We start from the raw sequence: 16,611 nt of genomic DNA, 5'->3' as shown, positions 1-16,611 counted from the left end.
TTTTATCCTAATTAAGTCAGATTTTCTCCTGGATTTGATTTATCTATTTTAGCTCTGCGGGATCTCAAGAACTTCTGATAGCAGGCACAAACAGTGGGGCCATTATCGGTGAGAGAGGGATTTGAAACAGACTCAAATTAATTTTCTTTCCAACTGAGTTACTGTGCTACTTCACATAGCCACTTTGCTACTATTTATTTCTGTATATTGGTATATAGGAGACTTTTTTTAAGATTATACGTGAAACTTTTACACTTCAGAGCTTATCTTATTTATTTTTACATGTATTTTTAGCTTGTCTTGTCCTTGTATGTTTTGCTGCTGCGAGACAATTGCCCAAACATGGGATCATTGAAATAAATATCTGAATATAAGATAGATTAACATAAACTTTATTGAACCCATCAGGGGAAATTCTTCTGTCACAGTAGCATATCAGTTATAGTGTGGCGGACACAAAGGGGCGTGGTCTCGCACCCCACAGGAGTAACGGTCGGGGCGTGTGGTTAAGCCGGGTATATTTAGATGATCCCCGATGTTCAAGTTCCAGTTGTATTTTGTTGGTGTTTCAAACTAAAGAACCGAACTCCTCTACGCCTCCGCCATTATTTCATCGTTGAAACACCACATTGGTGACCCCGAACTGGGCATGTCTGAAACAGGTGAAGTTTGCGATTCAACTTCATCTACTGTGCCCCATCCAGCTAGGCCGGACCCGACTGTCACAGATGTCTGGCTGCCGGGGTTTTGGCAGAGCGCCCCGGCCACTTGGTTCCAAAACGCGGAGGCAATTTTCCAACTGCGGGGAGTTTTGTCAGAGGATGCCAGGTATTTTTTGATCGTCGCAGCGCCGGACCAACAGACCACGAAACAGGCCATGGAGCTGTTGTGTGACCCTCCGCGGCGCGGCAGGTATGCCGCGTTAAAGGAGTTCCTACTCCGGAGGTACTAGCTGTCCGCAACGGAGCGGGCGGACAGGCTACTTTCGATGTCCGGCTTGGGAGATGGGTCTGCTGTGGATCTTATGGAGGACATGTTGTTGCTGCTGGGATCCAACGACAGCGGGTTCCTTTTTCTAAGCGATCCCGGCGAACTCCCGATGTTTAGCCACCAGAGACAAACCAAAGCTTGGCGGAGGAGGCTGACCGCATCTTGCTAACTTCCAGAACATTCGTTGTCCAGAGTGCGACACCGGAGCCCTCACGGACGGCGCGTGAAGAAGAGGACGCAACTGTCGTAGCCTAAGTATCTGCATGGAGGAGATGTAGGACGGGCTTTTGTTTTTTCCACCTGCGATTCGGCAGCAGAGCATGGCGGTGTGTCCTGCCCTGCTCGTTTGCAAAGCCGGGTAGCAGCTGTGGGCGCCGGCGGTCGCTGTTCGTCGAGGACTCAAGGTCCGGGCTCAGGTTCCTGGTTGACTCTGGATCGCAGAAGAGCCTGATTCCACCGACAAGGGAGGACATGCGGGCCAGAGGCGGCGGACCACTTTTGAGTGCTGCGAACGGGTCCGCCATAGACACCTTCAGTTCGCGGTTGTTATCAGTTTGCTTTGATGGCCGCCATTTTGAGTGGGAGTCTGTGATCGCCGTGAGCACGACCCCATTATCGGCACGGACTTTCTGTGCGCCAACGGCCTGTTAGTGGACATCACAAACCATCGCCTTATGGATGCATTGTCTTTTGCCACCTATCCCTGCAAGCAGTTTGGGCCACGTGCACACGCCAATTTTTTGGTTTCAGGGGATGTTTATCATCGCTTGTTGGTGGATTTTCCGTCACTGACAACGCCCACATTTTCCACCGGTTCATTGAGACACAGAGTGGAGCATTTTATCCCCTCAGCGGGGCCGCCGGTTTTTGTGCGGGCTAGGCACCCGGACGCTGCCAAACAAGCGACTGCTGGGGAGGAGTTTGCTGCCATGAAGCATTTGGGGATTGTGAGGCGGTCTAACAGTCCATGGGCCTCCCCACTTCACATGGTGCCCAAGGCCGACAGGTCGTGGCGTCCGTGTGGTGACTATGGCGGGTTGAACAACATAACCATGGGCGACCCCATACCCCACATACAGGATTTCTCTGTGAGGGTGTTGGGCACCACCATCTTTTCCAAGGTCGACCTGGTGCACGGTTATCACCAGGTACCCGTACACGCGGAGGATATGCCCAAGACTGCGGTGATCACCCCGTTTGGTCTGTTCGAATTTCTTCATATGCCCTTCAGGTTGAAGGGGGCCACCCAGACCTTTCAACGGTTCATGGACTCGATGCTGCGTGATTTCCCGTTCGTTTTCGTTTACCTTGATGACATTCTGGTAGCCAGCCCATCGGCCAATGTGTACCTGGAGCACCTAACTCAGGTTTTCCGCTGCCTAGCCAAGCATGGCCTAATTATCAACCCGGCTAAGTGTCAGTTTGGTCTTTCTTCAATTGATTTCTTCAGGCACCGCATTTCACCGCAGGGCGCAGTTCAGTTGTCATTGAAGGTGCCCTGCGGTGACTGATTTCCCACGTCCAGCGTCAGTCGAAGCGCTGCAGGAGTTTATAATTTAACTGTTCTCCTTTACACTAAAACAAAGGGAAAATTTGGACTTAGTGTTATCTCTAGGTAATTATGCTATGATTTTACTGGGTCGGCCCCCTTGACATCAAATTAGGCCGTATGTGGCCCCTGGACAAAAATCAGTTGGACACCCCTGGTATTAATCGTCGAAATAGTATTTTTATCATTTAAGATTGTCCATCCATCCATCTTCTCCTGCTTATCCGGACTCAGGTCGCGGGGGCAGCAGCCGGAGGGGTGAGGCCCAGAAACTCCCTCTTCCTTGTCATGTGGTCCAGCTCCTCAAGGGGGCCCCGAGGCGTTTCCCGGCCAGCCTGGAGACATAGTCTTTCCAGCGTGTACTGGGTATTCTCCGTGGTCTCCTACCCAGAAGGGATGGACATGCCCATAATACTTCCCCTGGGAGGTGTCCAGGAGGCATCCTGACCAGATGCCCAAGCAACCTCATCGGACTCCTCTCTATGCGGAGGAGCAGTGGCTCCAATCCGAGCTCCTCCCGGATGACTGAACTTCTAACCCTATTTCTGAGGGAGAGTTCCTCCACAATGCGGAGGAAACTCATTTCAGACACTTGTATCCAAGTTCTCGTTCTTTTCGTTCACTATCCAGTTAACTTGTGATTCCATTCCGCCCGTTTCCAGTTGAGCACCATGGTCTCGAATTTGGAGGTAATGATCCTCATCCTGGCCGCTTCACACTCGGCTGCGAACCACTCCTGTGAGAGCTGGATATCATGGCCTGATGAAGACAACAGAACCACATCATCTACAAAAAGCAGAGACTCTAGCCACCAAACTGGGTCCCCTTGACACCTTGGCTGCGCCTAGAAAATCTGTCCATAAAAGTTGTGAACAGAATTGGTGACAAAGGGCAGCCCTGGCAGAGTCAAACTCTCACCGGAAACAGCTCTGACTTACAACTGGCAATGCAGACCAAGGTCTGACACTAATCATACAGAGACCACAGCCCTTACAATGGGGTTTAGTACCCCATACCTCCGGAGCCCCTCCACAGGATTTCCAGCAGGACACGGTCTTGCCTTCTCCAGGTCCACAAAACAGATGTAGACTGGGTGGGAAAACTCCCTTCCCCCATCGAGGACCCTGCTGAGGGTATAAAGCTGGTCCACTGTTCCATGACCAGGACGAAAACCACACTGCTCCTCCTGGATCCCAGGTTCAATGACCCGATGGACCCTCTTCTCCAGAACTGCTGAATAGAAATTACAAGGGAGGCTGAGTAGTGTGATTTCCCTGTGGTTGAAGCACAATCTCCAATTCCCCTTTTTAAAAGGGGGGATCACCACCCCGGTCTGCCAGTCTAGCGGCACTGTCCCCGACATTCACCCAATGCGGCAGAGCTATGTCAGCCAGGACAGCCCTACAGCATCCAGAGCCTTGAGGAACACAGGGCGGACCTCATCCACCCCTGGAGCCCTACTACTGAAGAGTATTTTGAATGCTTGAGCAACTTCAGCCCAAGACATAGGTGTGTCCACTCCAGTGCTCCCCCGCTCTGCTTCCTCATTGGAAAGCATTTCAACAGGGTTGAGGAGGTCTTAGAAGTATTCCTGCCATCGATCCACAATGTCTCAAGTTGAAGTCAGCAGCGCCCCACTCCCACTGTACACAGTGTTGACTGGGCACTGCTTCCCCCTTCTGAGTTGCCGGATGGTGGACCGGAATCTCCTTGACGCCCACCGGATGTTGTTCTCCATGGTCACCCTGAAATCCTCTCACGCTCGAGTTTTTGCCTTGGCAACCACCAAAGCCACATGCCACTTGGCCTGCCGGTGCCTGTCTGCTGCCTCCAGAGCTCCACAGGCCAGAAAGGCCCGATAGAACTCCTTCAGTTTGATGCCATCCCTCACAGCTGGACTCAACCAGCAAGGTTCGAGGGTTGCCCCACCAACAGGGGCCAACCGCCTTACAACCACAGCTCCAGTCTACCACCTCAACAATAGAATTATAGAACAAGGCCCATTCGGACTCAATGTCCCCCGCCTCCCTTGGGATGTGGTTGTAGCTCTGCCTGAGGTTGAAACTCCTTTTGACAGGGGACTCTCAGGGAACCCTCACATTACACCTGGGTCTGGAGGTCTGACCGCCACCCCCCCACACCATCAGAGCCAGCTAACCACCAGGTGGTGATCAATTGACCTATCCTTTCACCCGAGTGTCCAAGACATGTGGCCACAAGTTCAACGAAAAGACCGCAAAGTCAATCGAAGAGCTGTGGCCTAAGGTTTGTTGGTGCCAAATGCACATGTGGACACCTTTATGCCTGAAAATGGTGTTCGTTGTGGACGAGCACGGAAGTCCAATAACGAAACACCACTCGGGTTCAGATTGGGGGGACATTCTCCCAATCACAGCCTTCCAAGTCGCACTGTCATTGCCTGAGCAGTGTTGAAGTCTCCCAGTATGACGAGGGAGTCCCCGGTAGGAGTGCTCTTTTCCAGCCCCTTTAGGGACACCAAGAAGGGTGGGTAAACTGAACTGTTGTTGGGTGCATACATTGCCACAAACAAGTCAGGACCCATCCCCCCACCTGAAGGCCGAGGAAAGCTACATTCCCGCACACTGGGTCTAATGTGCAGGCGCTAAGATAGGGGGCAATCAATATGGCCACACCTACAGGTGCCTCTCACTGGGGGCAACTTCAGAATAAGAGTCAAGACCTTCTCAAGAGGCCTGGTGCCAGACCCCACACTGTGCGTCGAGATGAGTTTGACTATATCTAGTTGGAATCTCTGAGCCTGCACACCAGCTCGGGCTCCTTCCCAGCCAGAGAGGTGATATTCCATGTCCAAAGAGCAAGCTTCTATGGCCAAGGAGGAGAATGCCAAGGTCCCCTGCTCCTGCTTTTGCCCAGTTCACACTGCACCCAAACCCCTTGGCCCTTCCTGTGGGTGATGAGCCAAGGGGAAGAGGGACCCATGTTGTTCCTTCGGGCTGTGCCCGGCCAAGCCCCATGGGTAAAGATCTGGCCACCAGGGGCTCGCCACCCAGACCCGGCCCTTGGCCTGGCTCCAGCGGGGGCCCCGGTGACCACGTCAAGACAAGGGAAAACTGTGTCCGATGATTTTCTTATTCATGGAAGTCTTCTGAGCCACACTTTGTCCGGTCCCTCACCTGGGACCTGTTTGCCTTGGGTGACCCTTACAGAAGCATAAAACCCCTGACAACATAGCTCCCTGGATCACTGGGACATGCAAACCCCTCCACCATGGTAAGGTGGCAGCTCACGGAGGGGATTTAAGATTGTTGTGATTGAAAATCTGTTTTTTTCATGCCATTACCAAATGATGGATTTAAGCACTTCACACAAAGACAAAATGCTATGATTTTTTTTTTTTTGCAGGAATATTGGCCTTGTAATAACAATGAAAAAACAGTCAATAAAGCCTGATTTTTTTCATTTTTTTAGCCAAAGCAAGCTTTGTACAGTAGTTGGCTGTTAAGTACAATACAGTCTGTAAATACATAAGAGAAAGCACAAGAAAACCCAAGGTGGAAAGACATTCCAACAAAAACAGCTGAGGTTCACTTGTTTTTTGATCAAGAGGCAGCTCAGTCGCCGAGTCTGTTTCTACAGGAGCAGTCGACCTAGTCAGTATTAAGAGGGACCGCTCCTCTAAAACTAAGAACCACGTTTTGCACATCAGCAGCTAGTCCTACAGGAGGGGTGGGCAAACTTTTTGGCTCATTTTGACAGACGGGCCGGGTCACCACCAGATACGATACACATAAAAAAAAAAAACACATTTGTTAACAGTACATATCAAACTCATCTGACATTTGCTTTGAAAATAAAACCAGCTTGGTTTTGAAGGCTCTGACGTTTGCTTGCATTTCAAGAACAAACCAGTTTTTCCTTGTAGCTTCACCTCTAGCTCATTCATGTGTGTCAATATGTCCACAGTAAAGGCTAAATCACCAAGCCAATCTGTGTCATTCAGCTCAAGTGTTTTCATGTACATCTAAAAGTGAAATAATCTCCTGTTTGAGTTCCCACATTCATTGATCTGATCATTCAATCATTCACATCAAGTATGAATTCTGTACCCAAATTTGGCGGGCCGGATTAAAAAGACCAACAGGCCGGATGTGGCCCGCGGGCCGTAGTTTGCCCACCCCTGTCCTACAGCGTAGAATGGAGTTTAATAACAGGCATGAGGAACAAAATCAATTCAAATAGATGGACTCAAGTGACGGAAAGGATATTGTGGAGGAAAAAACAATCTGGAGAAAAGCTGGTTCAGAGGCCAGCCTGATAGATCAGGTAACACTGTGGGTGGAGGTGGAAAAAAAATGGAATTCTAACATGATTTGGTTCAATCTTGACTCATGTTTTAAATAAAAACTACCTCCTGAAATTTTATCACTGTTTTCAAGCAATGGCCGCGCAAGCCTGCACGATGCATTAGTCATGGTCCTGCGAGGCAGCAAGGAAGAAAACATGATCAATACATTCAGCCGAGCCTCCAAACTGTTCAGTAAATGCAGCTCTGTTGCTGCTGTGAAAATCCTGCAGGGTCGCCAAACCAAGAAACCTTCAAGTTTAAAGTGAACAGTTGGTCCACCGAATCACTTCCAAAAAAAAAAAAATCTTTTAAGTTACACGCTAAAAAATAGCTGAGCAACTGCACCGCCACTGGAGTCCGGCGTGAAATTGCCTAAAATGTAATTTTAATATTAAAATGGCGTCCCGGAATTCCACGTGAGAGAGGTCTGGTGCCTTGGTCCAGGCCGATGCCGCTCGGGTCCCAGTGAGAGCTCCATGGTGTCTTCTAAAAGTGGCTGTTTAAGGGCGGGGAGGAATCTGGGCGTCTAATGAAAACTCAACAGGGGTGTCAGTAGGGGGCCACATCAGTAGTTATTCCGAAGTACGCAAGGAAAAACAAACAAAAAAAAGCTGCTAAAGTAGAAGAAGAGGGTCAAAGAGAGTGGGCCTATACTGCTTTCCGTGAAATAGGCAGGTTGTGTGTTAGCTTATTCGACAGACGTTCAGTGAGGGAGGTGGTTGTCGGACTCGACCCCATGTATGCGGGCAAGCTGCAAGGAAGAAAGCTGGATTTTATTTTATTTTTTCCACCATTCAGTCATTCAGGCGCCGGTCGCACAGCTCCTTGTAGATTCTTTTGCGTATGCGGGGCATGTCCTCCTGGCTGAAGAGCAGGGGCTGCTTCACGGACAGACAGCGGCAGTACTGGTGAGGAGACACACAGACACACGGCATCAGGGGTTCACTTTTTGTGCAGGCCACAGCCACTAAGGACTGGAATGAGTGACATTGCGCGGCAATGTTTTTAAAGGCACATTTAGAAGAGCGGGGTGCTTTTCCAGCACCAAAAGCGCAAATGAAAATTGAATTTGGATTTGAAAATTGATTTTTTTGTCAATTGACATTCCAAGTTTAACGGAAACACGAATCGCCAAATTTGAAACCTCATAGAGTCAAGATAGTAAGATAACTGTGGAAATGAAATGGGAGCGGGGGGGCCCCGGGTGTAGATGTAGAATAATAAGTGTCTCACCTCCAGGACGAACACGCCACAGTCGCTGTCATTCTTCTGCTGGGGGATCCCCTTAGGAGTCAACAAAGTCCCAGTTAGCCAGGCAGACACAGTTTCGCTCGGGCCCGCGAGGGCGACATTTTACTACAATGCCTAATGTTGCCGTGTGTTCATTTGTGAAAACAACACATCCAGAACAGCTCCTTTTTACCTTGATGATCGTGATCTTCCAACCTTTCTGAAAAGCTGTCTGTTTCTTCTCTCGGGCTTCCGACTGGAGGTACTTCATAATGTTCTGATGAAGAAAACACACACGCACACACATGTGTCCCGATAAAATAAAAAAATTCTAAATGTGGTTTCAAGCAGGACTGGGAATGTTTGGATACCCACATCCGTGGTGTGTCTGAAGACGATTCCTTGGCTGTCATAGTAGTTGATAGTTTTGGTTGCCATGGTGACAGTGACAAGAGACCAATGGATCTCTAAGTGGATGGGAATGAGCAGCAGCCACTTGGAAAACAAATCCACCTGGAGGAAATTGTAGGTTGAGATTAAAACACGGGGTTGTTCGCCGACGTGCCTTCCACACCAATCAGTGATTGGAACACTTAACACAAATTGGACATGTGAGCCAATCAGAAGTTTCTGATTTGCACAGCGAGAAAGAGAGAGTGGGACAACAAGTGGATTTTCCCACTTACCTTCTTTGTCCATCTTTTCACGCCCTCGTAACCCTTGGCAACGAGCTGCTTGTGGAAAAAGCTGTTGAAAAAATGAACCTAAGAGGGGAAGATGACAGATGGTGCCGATAAATGAAACACGCCCCAAAATCACAGCCATCCTCCCCCTTGCATTTCACAACTTACTTTGTGTTGTGTGGCTTCCATAATGAGTTCTCCATACATGTTGATGATCTAAGCAGAGGGGGAGAAACACAAATTGAATCTGACCTCCTTCTGCAGCAGATCCCCCCCCAAAAAAGGAAGACAGTGTGGATCATCTTAGTTTCTTCTCACCTGGTCATTGAGCCAATTCTGTTCCTCCAGCGTGCTGAGGTCCTCCAGGCTCAAGGTGTGTTTGTTGTACATCACCATGAAGCCGGCAACAGGAGCAGAGGCCAGCCCCGCCCGGTACCGACTCATCTCCCCCTGGATGTTCAGTCCCCTGCAACCCAAACACCCTCGCTGGCTAAACCTGGTCACAGGGTTTTGCAATTATACACACTTAATTTCCTGTAGCTTCATTTTGTTGTTGTCATTACTTGGCTGCCATTTTCAACTCTTTCAAAAAGAAAGCAAAAAACCATACGAAATTCAATTAGCAATACCAAGATTTCACATATAAACCATGACGTGGCATTAAAAGACAGTCTGACTGGAAAAAACACAAGCGAGGTGTACGTGTTGTGGACTCGTCCGTGAAGAGATGGAGCAGTTGTTGTCTGTGAGATATGTTGAAGAAGAGCATTGTCTCTCAGAAGGCAGGATATACAGGGACTTGATGCGGCAGACGGCGGGAAAGTTCACAAACGAGACATCAGAAGAGTCATTTGAAGCTAGTCGGGGATGGTTTGATGGTTTTAGAAAGAGGAGCAGCTGCACTCTTTTGATAAATGAAGTTTAGACATCAAGTGTAGAAAAGTTACATTTAGTAACACATTGTAGCATTAAGAGTGGAGCCACTAAGTTAGCCAAAGAGCAACAAATGAAAAATGCATTTTTGCTTGATCTTCAAGGTAAATACACTTCATAAAACTAGTTTATTTCTTTACATTCTCTTTTATTACACATTATTATTCATAAGAAATTGTTTGTTATTTATACTTTTCTCATTTAAAACACATGGCAAAAGTGCGGGTCTGGAACGGATTATTAGTGTTTCGATTCATTTCAGCAGCAAAATGTAATTTGATATACCAGCAATTTGAGTTACAAGCTCGGCCACGGAGAGAATTATACTCCCAAGTCGAGGTTTCACTGTGGATGTATTCCCCTAGCTGTGTGTGTGTGTGTGAGTGTGTGTGTGTGTGTGTGTGTGTGTGTGTGTGTGTGTGTGTGTGTGTGTGTGTGTGTGTGTGTGTGCGTGCGTGCGTGCGTGCGTGCGTGCGTGCGTGCGATTCTAACTTGTTGCTGAGGTCATCGTAGTTGCCTTTCTTCATCAGGTGCTCAAGGACGTCGGCCTCACTAAGGGGGATGAAACTGCCATATTTTATGTAGAAACCTTCCAGGAACTCTGCAACAGAGGGATGATCATGGCACGACATCACGGTATCACTTGTTTGTGTCTAAACGCTGACTTCGACCCTGAGCCAAGATCATCTGTGACACAGTCTGTCTTTTAACCATACGATTAGGACGATTCATGATTAGGCAACCAGACGTCACCAGCAATGCTTATACAAGATCACCAGAACGACACTCCAACTCTCTTCTACGCTCTGCTCTCTGGAGAGTTTCGAGCCAGAGTCCTTTACGCATCACTTCAGCTCTTGTCTTCTTCTTTTGTGAAAAAAAACACCAGCAAGGCAGGAGATGTCTGAGCTTACGCGGGAGAGGAGCGAGCCCAAACAGGACAGTTCATCCCGATTGGCCACTGCAGAGGTTTGGACTGTGTCAGCGTAGACGGCACAGCTGATTATTATCAATACAGTTGGTTATTATCAATAATATCAGGATCAAAAATATTCCTAAAGGGCAAAAATGCAGGAGGTGATTCTCCTTACATTTAAGATATTTTTAACGATGTAGATTGCAAATGCAAACTATGCCTGTATAATATCTATTTTTATACCTTATGACAATTTTTATACTACTGAACTTTCATTTAATTCAAATTTGACTTGTACATGTATTTAAAAAAAAGCAATTAGTCTTAATTATTCTTATTTTTATTCTCCTGTATTCACATATATGTTGCACGGTGGTGCAATGGTTAGCACTTCTGCCTCACAGCAAGAAGCTTCCTGGTTGGATTCCGACAGGAGGCCTTTCTGTGGAGCCTCCGGTTTCCTCCCAGTTCCTCCCGCAGTCCAAAAGCATGCAGGAGGTTCACTGGAGACACAAAACTGTCCACAGATGTGTGACTAACAGGGTGAACGGTTGTGTGTGTCTATATGTGGCCCTGTGATTGACTGGGAACTGGTCCAATGACAGCCCAGGATCGGCTCTAGCACCCCCACAACCCTGATTGCATGATTAACAGTTTGGAGAATGTGTGAATGTGTTCATCTAGAGCAGGGGTGTCAAACTAATTATCACCACGGGTCACATCGGCATAATGGGCCACATGTAGGGGTACCAATATAAAATTAACAAAATGTAATGTAAAATAAACGTAACTACTCCTTAATGTTAAATAACTCTGAATTTATTAGTCATTCAAATCCAAAATGTTATATATACATTTGCTTAGATGTAAAAAATATTACCGTATTTTTTGGATTATAAGTTGACACGCACGCCAACCGATCAATCAATCAAAATTCAGCGGGGGCGGGGTATGGCAGAAGTACGTTGTGAAAAAAAGACGCTACCTGCTACTTCTGTACCTATGAAAATTGATCATTTCAACATCCACGGTAACTTACACAAACAAATAAGAAGGGCTGAACAAAAATATGGCAGAAGTACGTTGTGAAAAAAAGATGCTACCTGCTACTTCTGTACCTATGAAAATTGATCATTTCAACATCCAAGGTAACTTACACAAACAAATAAGACGGGCTGAACAAAAATAGCACCGAAACAAAAAAAATCATATTCTGCAGATTACAAGCTGGAAATAGCTAAATATGTAGCCGAAAATAGCAAACGAGCAGCAGAAAGAAATTTTGAAGTTAGTGAGAAACTTGTAAGCGACTGGCAATCGCAGGCTAAAAGCTAGGTGGCCACAGCTAGATGAACGAGTTCACGCATGGGTGGTTGAACAACGTGCTGCCGGGAGAGGCTTGTCAACAGTACAGTTGCGCCTTCACACCCAGGTAGTTGCCAAGGAGATGAATATAAATGACTTTGACTTTGGTGTTACCGCTTCATGCAACGCAAAAGCCCCTCTATCAGGGCAAGGACACCATCCTGTTGGGATTCAGAAAGGCTGGAATAATTGGAACTGCAACTAACGATGACTCCGACGTAAGCCACGTACCGGTAGAAGAGGAAGCGGCACATTGTCTACCTTCGGAGTTGGCTGAGTTGTTCAGAAGTGACACCGAAGAAGAAGATTTCGTTGGATTTAGTGATTAAGAGTGACACTGATTGTTTGGTTGTAGCATGTGCTATATGCTATAGTTATTTGAATGACTCTTACCGTGATATGTTACGTGGACATAGCCTACCAGGCACGTTCTCAGTTCATTGTTTATGCGTCATACAGGCTATACTAGGATATACTTATTCAGCCTGTTCTCTATTCCATTTTTATTTTACATTGCCTTTCAAGGTGAAATGTCAATTCTTGGTGCTGGATTTTATCAAATAAATTTACCCCAAAAATGCGACTTATACCTAAGTGTGACTTATATGTGTTTTTTTCGTTCTTTATTATGCATGTTTAACTGGTGAGATTTATACTCCGGATCGACTAGATGTATTGCACATTCGTTAATTTGACAGAGGATCTTACCATGTACCATATCGACAAGCTGCTCCCGGCTTCTACTGGCTCGCAGCTCTCCATTCTCCTCTTGCAGATCCGTGTCCTTCGAGAGCTCCATGCTTAACGCTTCCACCGCCGCTTTCTCCCAGGTTCCCAGCTGACAGTACAATGCATGGTCTCTCAATGCCCAGCAGTGCTGCGTGCCGTACACCGCAATAGGACCCCGGCTCGGCGGCGAAACCAGGGCTTTGTGAGAGGTTTCCACCTCCATTTGTGTGGATTTGTGGTCGGTGTCTATGGGTGTAACAGTATCTCCGTTGAAATACGTTACTGATAGGGACGCGTCGTCCGTTCTATCAAATGTCTGGTCCACCTGCATCTCAGAGTCAAGAGCCTGCGCCATGTTGGGCCCAAAGGCAGAAGTACACTTCCAGGAAATGGAGAGAAGTCCATTCCCAGGCTCTACCAGGTCCATGTCATCCTTTGCCTCCAATTCATGCTCGGTTTCGGACAGGTCTATTGTCTCACTGTTTCCGATCTCGGATTTATCTGAGCAGGAACAGGTCTGCTCGTCACGATCCATTTCCTCTTGTGCGTTCTCGCTTGCTGCCGACGCCGATCCAGTGAGGGCATCTGATCTAGGATCGGTGGCAACATGAGGTTCACCTTCCATCGTTCTATCTTCTCTCCCTCTACTTCCTGTCAATTCCAAAACCTGCCTCGCCACATCCAAGGTGTTCCCGACTCTTTCCTCCTCGCTGACAGCGGCTCCCAAGACTTCTATTAAGGTTTTCTCATCCTCCTGGACATCTCCTTTCTCCAGAAAACCACAGTTCCTTATTGAGCTGTCCATCTGGGAGACATGGAAAGGCAGGGCTGCAGGAGACAGTGGTGACTGGGTATCAGCCTCAGCCATTTGGTCTTTCCCGTGCGTGTCATCTCCATCCTCCGCCTCCTCTAACTGTTCGCCTGTCAAATCAAAAGTGGTGATATGTGTCAACTTGCCTCCTGCTTCCCTCCTCGAGGTGTCCTGGAGATCTCGTCCAGTCCACCTGCCTCTGCTTCTCCCCCGTCCCCTCCCCCTCCCCTGGGTTCGGACATTATGCCCTTGACTGTTAAGGCCGCAGCAGTCACATGCCTTAGGAGTCCTCTTTCTGCCAGATGTGCGGCCATTGACAGCGCCGAGAGCAGAGGGCGTGTGGGAGGAGGACCAGTCTGACGTCGGAGATGAGTTGGCTGTCAGAGGTTTTGCCGGCGTGACAACAGAGGCGTTGGCATCCGTAACAGTCAAATCAGTGGGCTGGGTGGCATCTAAGTTGGGTGTGAGCTCTGTGTGGCAGAGTTTGGTGGGTATATGTGATTGGTCCTGAACAGCAGAGTCTGTGGATGGCTGCAGTAGAGATGGTGCTCCTTGAAGGGGAGATGATGTTAAATCAGGTGATGTTGATGGTGATGGTGTTGTTTTCATTGAGGAAGCAGAGTCGCTGTGAACCATGACGCCCTTCTTGGGCTCTTCAACCCCATCCCCGACTCCCTGTAAACACTACGGTCCCTGGTTCTTTGTTAGTCTTCTTAATTTCCGAGGAGCGTTGGGTTTCCTGCTTGGATTCCAATCTATCCTTCTTGTTCCCGCAAGCTGCCTTTGAATGGTGATACTGCAGTCAGCAGAAGGGACCTTGAAAGCAATTTCTTCAATGGTAGCCTGACTTCTCCTTGAATAGCAACATCTTGATGGTCTCCTGTTCAGACAGGGACATGAGGAAAATGTTAAATTTGAGCAGCTGAAAGGGGACAGTGCAGTAGAGGTTAGATGGGTTATATATGTATTATAAGCAAAAAACAGGAGCACAAAAAGTTTTGAAAAATACAGAAAATAAAAAATATATACTCTTCTCCTTTCGGCTTTTCCCTTCAGGGGTTGCCATAGCGAATCAACCTTCTCCATTTAACCCTATTCTCTGTATCCTCCTCTCTCACACCAACTACCTTCATATCACTCCTTCAAGATAACTCCTACTCCATTTCTCTTCCTGTCAGTACCATGATAGTACAAATTAAAGCCTGCTCCTAAGCCTCTAGGTTTACCATGTTTCCACTTGGTCTCCTAGACACACAGTATATCCACCTCTTCTCTGCAACATGTCGACCAACTCTCTACCTTGTCCTGTCTCAATATTCCAAGTTCCAATTCTCAGTCCCAGACTCTTGCCTTTCCTCTTCTCTCTCTGCTTCCAAACATGCCTTCCTCCTTTCCTTCTGTGACCTACAGTAGCCAAGTTTCCATTGGTTACCTGTAGGTCATCGGTACCAATGACGGTCATTGTTAACCCAGGCCTTGATCGATCCGGTTTGATCTGGTTATTATGATGGATTTGCATGTTTGGTTTTGGCAAAAGTTTTACGCCAGATGCTCTTCCTGACGCAACCCTCTGCATTTATCTGGGCTTGGGACACCAGCCCATGTCGCCCTGAGGCTGCATACACTCTTGTGCAAAAAAAGGAAAACTAGCAGCAGACAACAACTGATAGTTTTCCACACTATCTGAGAAATATGTCCCAAAAATTTCTGATCATTACAATGAACGACATAACGCTAAAATTGCTACTTAAATTAATTATGAGTCATAGTCAAATAACCTCCAGAGTAATGCATCGCTCATACAACATTTATGGACAACATTTGTCCGTGAGTGATTACCTCCTACATGACTGGACGATCTCAACAAATTCACAACACATTTTCGATCAAGAGAGGTTATCATGTCGTTGCTTAAAATTAATTGCTCATTCACTCCATTGCCAACAGGTAGTTCAAATTTAAAATGACTGTCATTTAGATTGCAGCGACCGGAATGATGCATAACTGGATCTCACCTGAAATCACACCTTGTTGCAGTTGTGAAATGTAGCAAACGTCTCCGACTCAACAATAGCACAGCAATATTTATACTGGCCCACTGCATTGAAGGATTTTTTACTGACTTGAAATTAGGAAGTTAGCACGAAATCGTGAAGAGGAATGCAAAGGCGCGTATGCTAAGTTAACCCAATCGTTTGCACAGGTTATGTCATTTAACGGTCTCAGCATTTAATAGTTACCAAAATTATCAATTAACTTGCGCATGACACTCACAGTAACAGCTAAGCTAGTGTTTGCCCAAAAGCTAGCTGTTAGCAAGCTAACTAAAACCAAAACACAATGCCGCGACTACACACACACAAATATACATACATACATACATACATACATACATACATACATACATACATACATACATACATACATGCATGGACACACACACGCACGCACATTTCCTCCATTTCAAGCTGGAAGTTAGAGGCGCCAGAGGACAAAGAGGAACTTGCGAGTTGGTATTTAACGTACTAAGGTAGCAACGTCAAAGCCCTAAAAGACAGGCGAGATGAAACGTTTAAGTATACTACCTTGATAATGAAATAAGAGTTTCGCCTCTCCAGTATTTGAAAAAAACAATCCAAACTATCGGCGCTCATTGATGGCGTCATGGCGTCGCGGTCATCGTCAATTCAATCATCGGCTTCTTCCGAACCTCCGCGAAGTGTTCCGGAGACTTCCGGAGATTCCCGAAGGTGTGCGCTTGCCGGAGATTACATAAATCCAGCGCCTTCTGGAGACTCCCGAGGTAACTACACTGCTCAAAAAAATAAAGGGAACACTTAAAAAACACATCCCAGATCTAAATGAATGACATATTCTTATGAAATACTTTGCTCTTTTCACAGTTGAATGTGCTGACAACAAAATCACACAGAAATGATCAATGGAAATCAAATGTATTAACCCAATGGAGGTCTGGATTAGGAATCACACTCAAAATTAAAGTGTAAAAACACACTCCAGGCTGATCCAACTTTGATGTAATGTCCTTAAAACAAGTCAAAATGAATCTGTGTTGCT

At 47.0% G+C, this 16,611-nt stretch overlaps 1 protein-coding gene across 1 annotated transcript; it reads right to left on the bottom strand.

Annotated features, from left to right (window-relative positions):
* Positions 1-5,965: 5,965 nt before the first annotated feature.
* Positions 5,966-16,215, bottom strand: senp5 (SUMO specific peptidase 5). The gene is made up of 10 exons (XM_086161883.1): positions 16,119-16,215; positions 12,702-14,413; positions 10,205-10,313; positions 9,098-9,245; positions 8,948-8,995; positions 8,783-8,860; positions 8,472-8,609; positions 8,290-8,373; positions 8,100-8,150; positions 5,966-7,771 (listed from the first exon to the last, which is right to left on the bottom strand). The coding sequence occupies exons 2-10, from the start codon at positions 14,167-14,169 to the stop codon at positions 7,661-7,663; spliced, it is 2,235 nt and encodes a 744-aa protein (XP_086018009.1). The 5' UTR covers positions 14,170-14,413; positions 16,119-16,215; the 3' UTR covers positions 5,966-7,660.
* Positions 16,216-16,611: the final 396 nt, after the last annotated feature.

This window comes from Fistularia commersonii, chromosome 16, assembly GCF_037954325.1.
Source record: "Fistularia commersonii isolate RoL2024-O1a breed Wild chromosome 16, RoL_Fcom_v1.0, whole genome shotgun sequence".
NCBI classification, from domain to species: Eukaryota; Metazoa; Chordata; class Actinopteri; order Syngnathiformes; family Fistulariidae; genus Fistularia; species Fistularia commersonii.
This window is presented reverse-complemented; position numbering and strand designations above follow the sequence as displayed.

What these genes read in the sequence shown, in the direction of transcription:
- senp5 (XM_086161883.1), bottom strand. Translation starts at nt 14,169, where the DNA reads ATGGTTCACAGCGACTCTGCTTCCTCAATGAAAACAACACCATCACCA. An exon ending in TGGAAGCCACACAACACAAA is followed by an intron (nt 8,861 to 8,947) that starts GTAAGTTGTGAA and finishes TTCCCCTCTTAG; the next exon opens with GTTCATTTTTTCAACAGCTT. An exon ending in TGAAAAGATGGACAAAGAAG is followed by an intron (nt 8,610 to 8,782) that starts GTAAGTGGGAAA and finishes AATTTCCTCCAG; the next exon opens with GTGGATTTGTTTTCCAAGTG.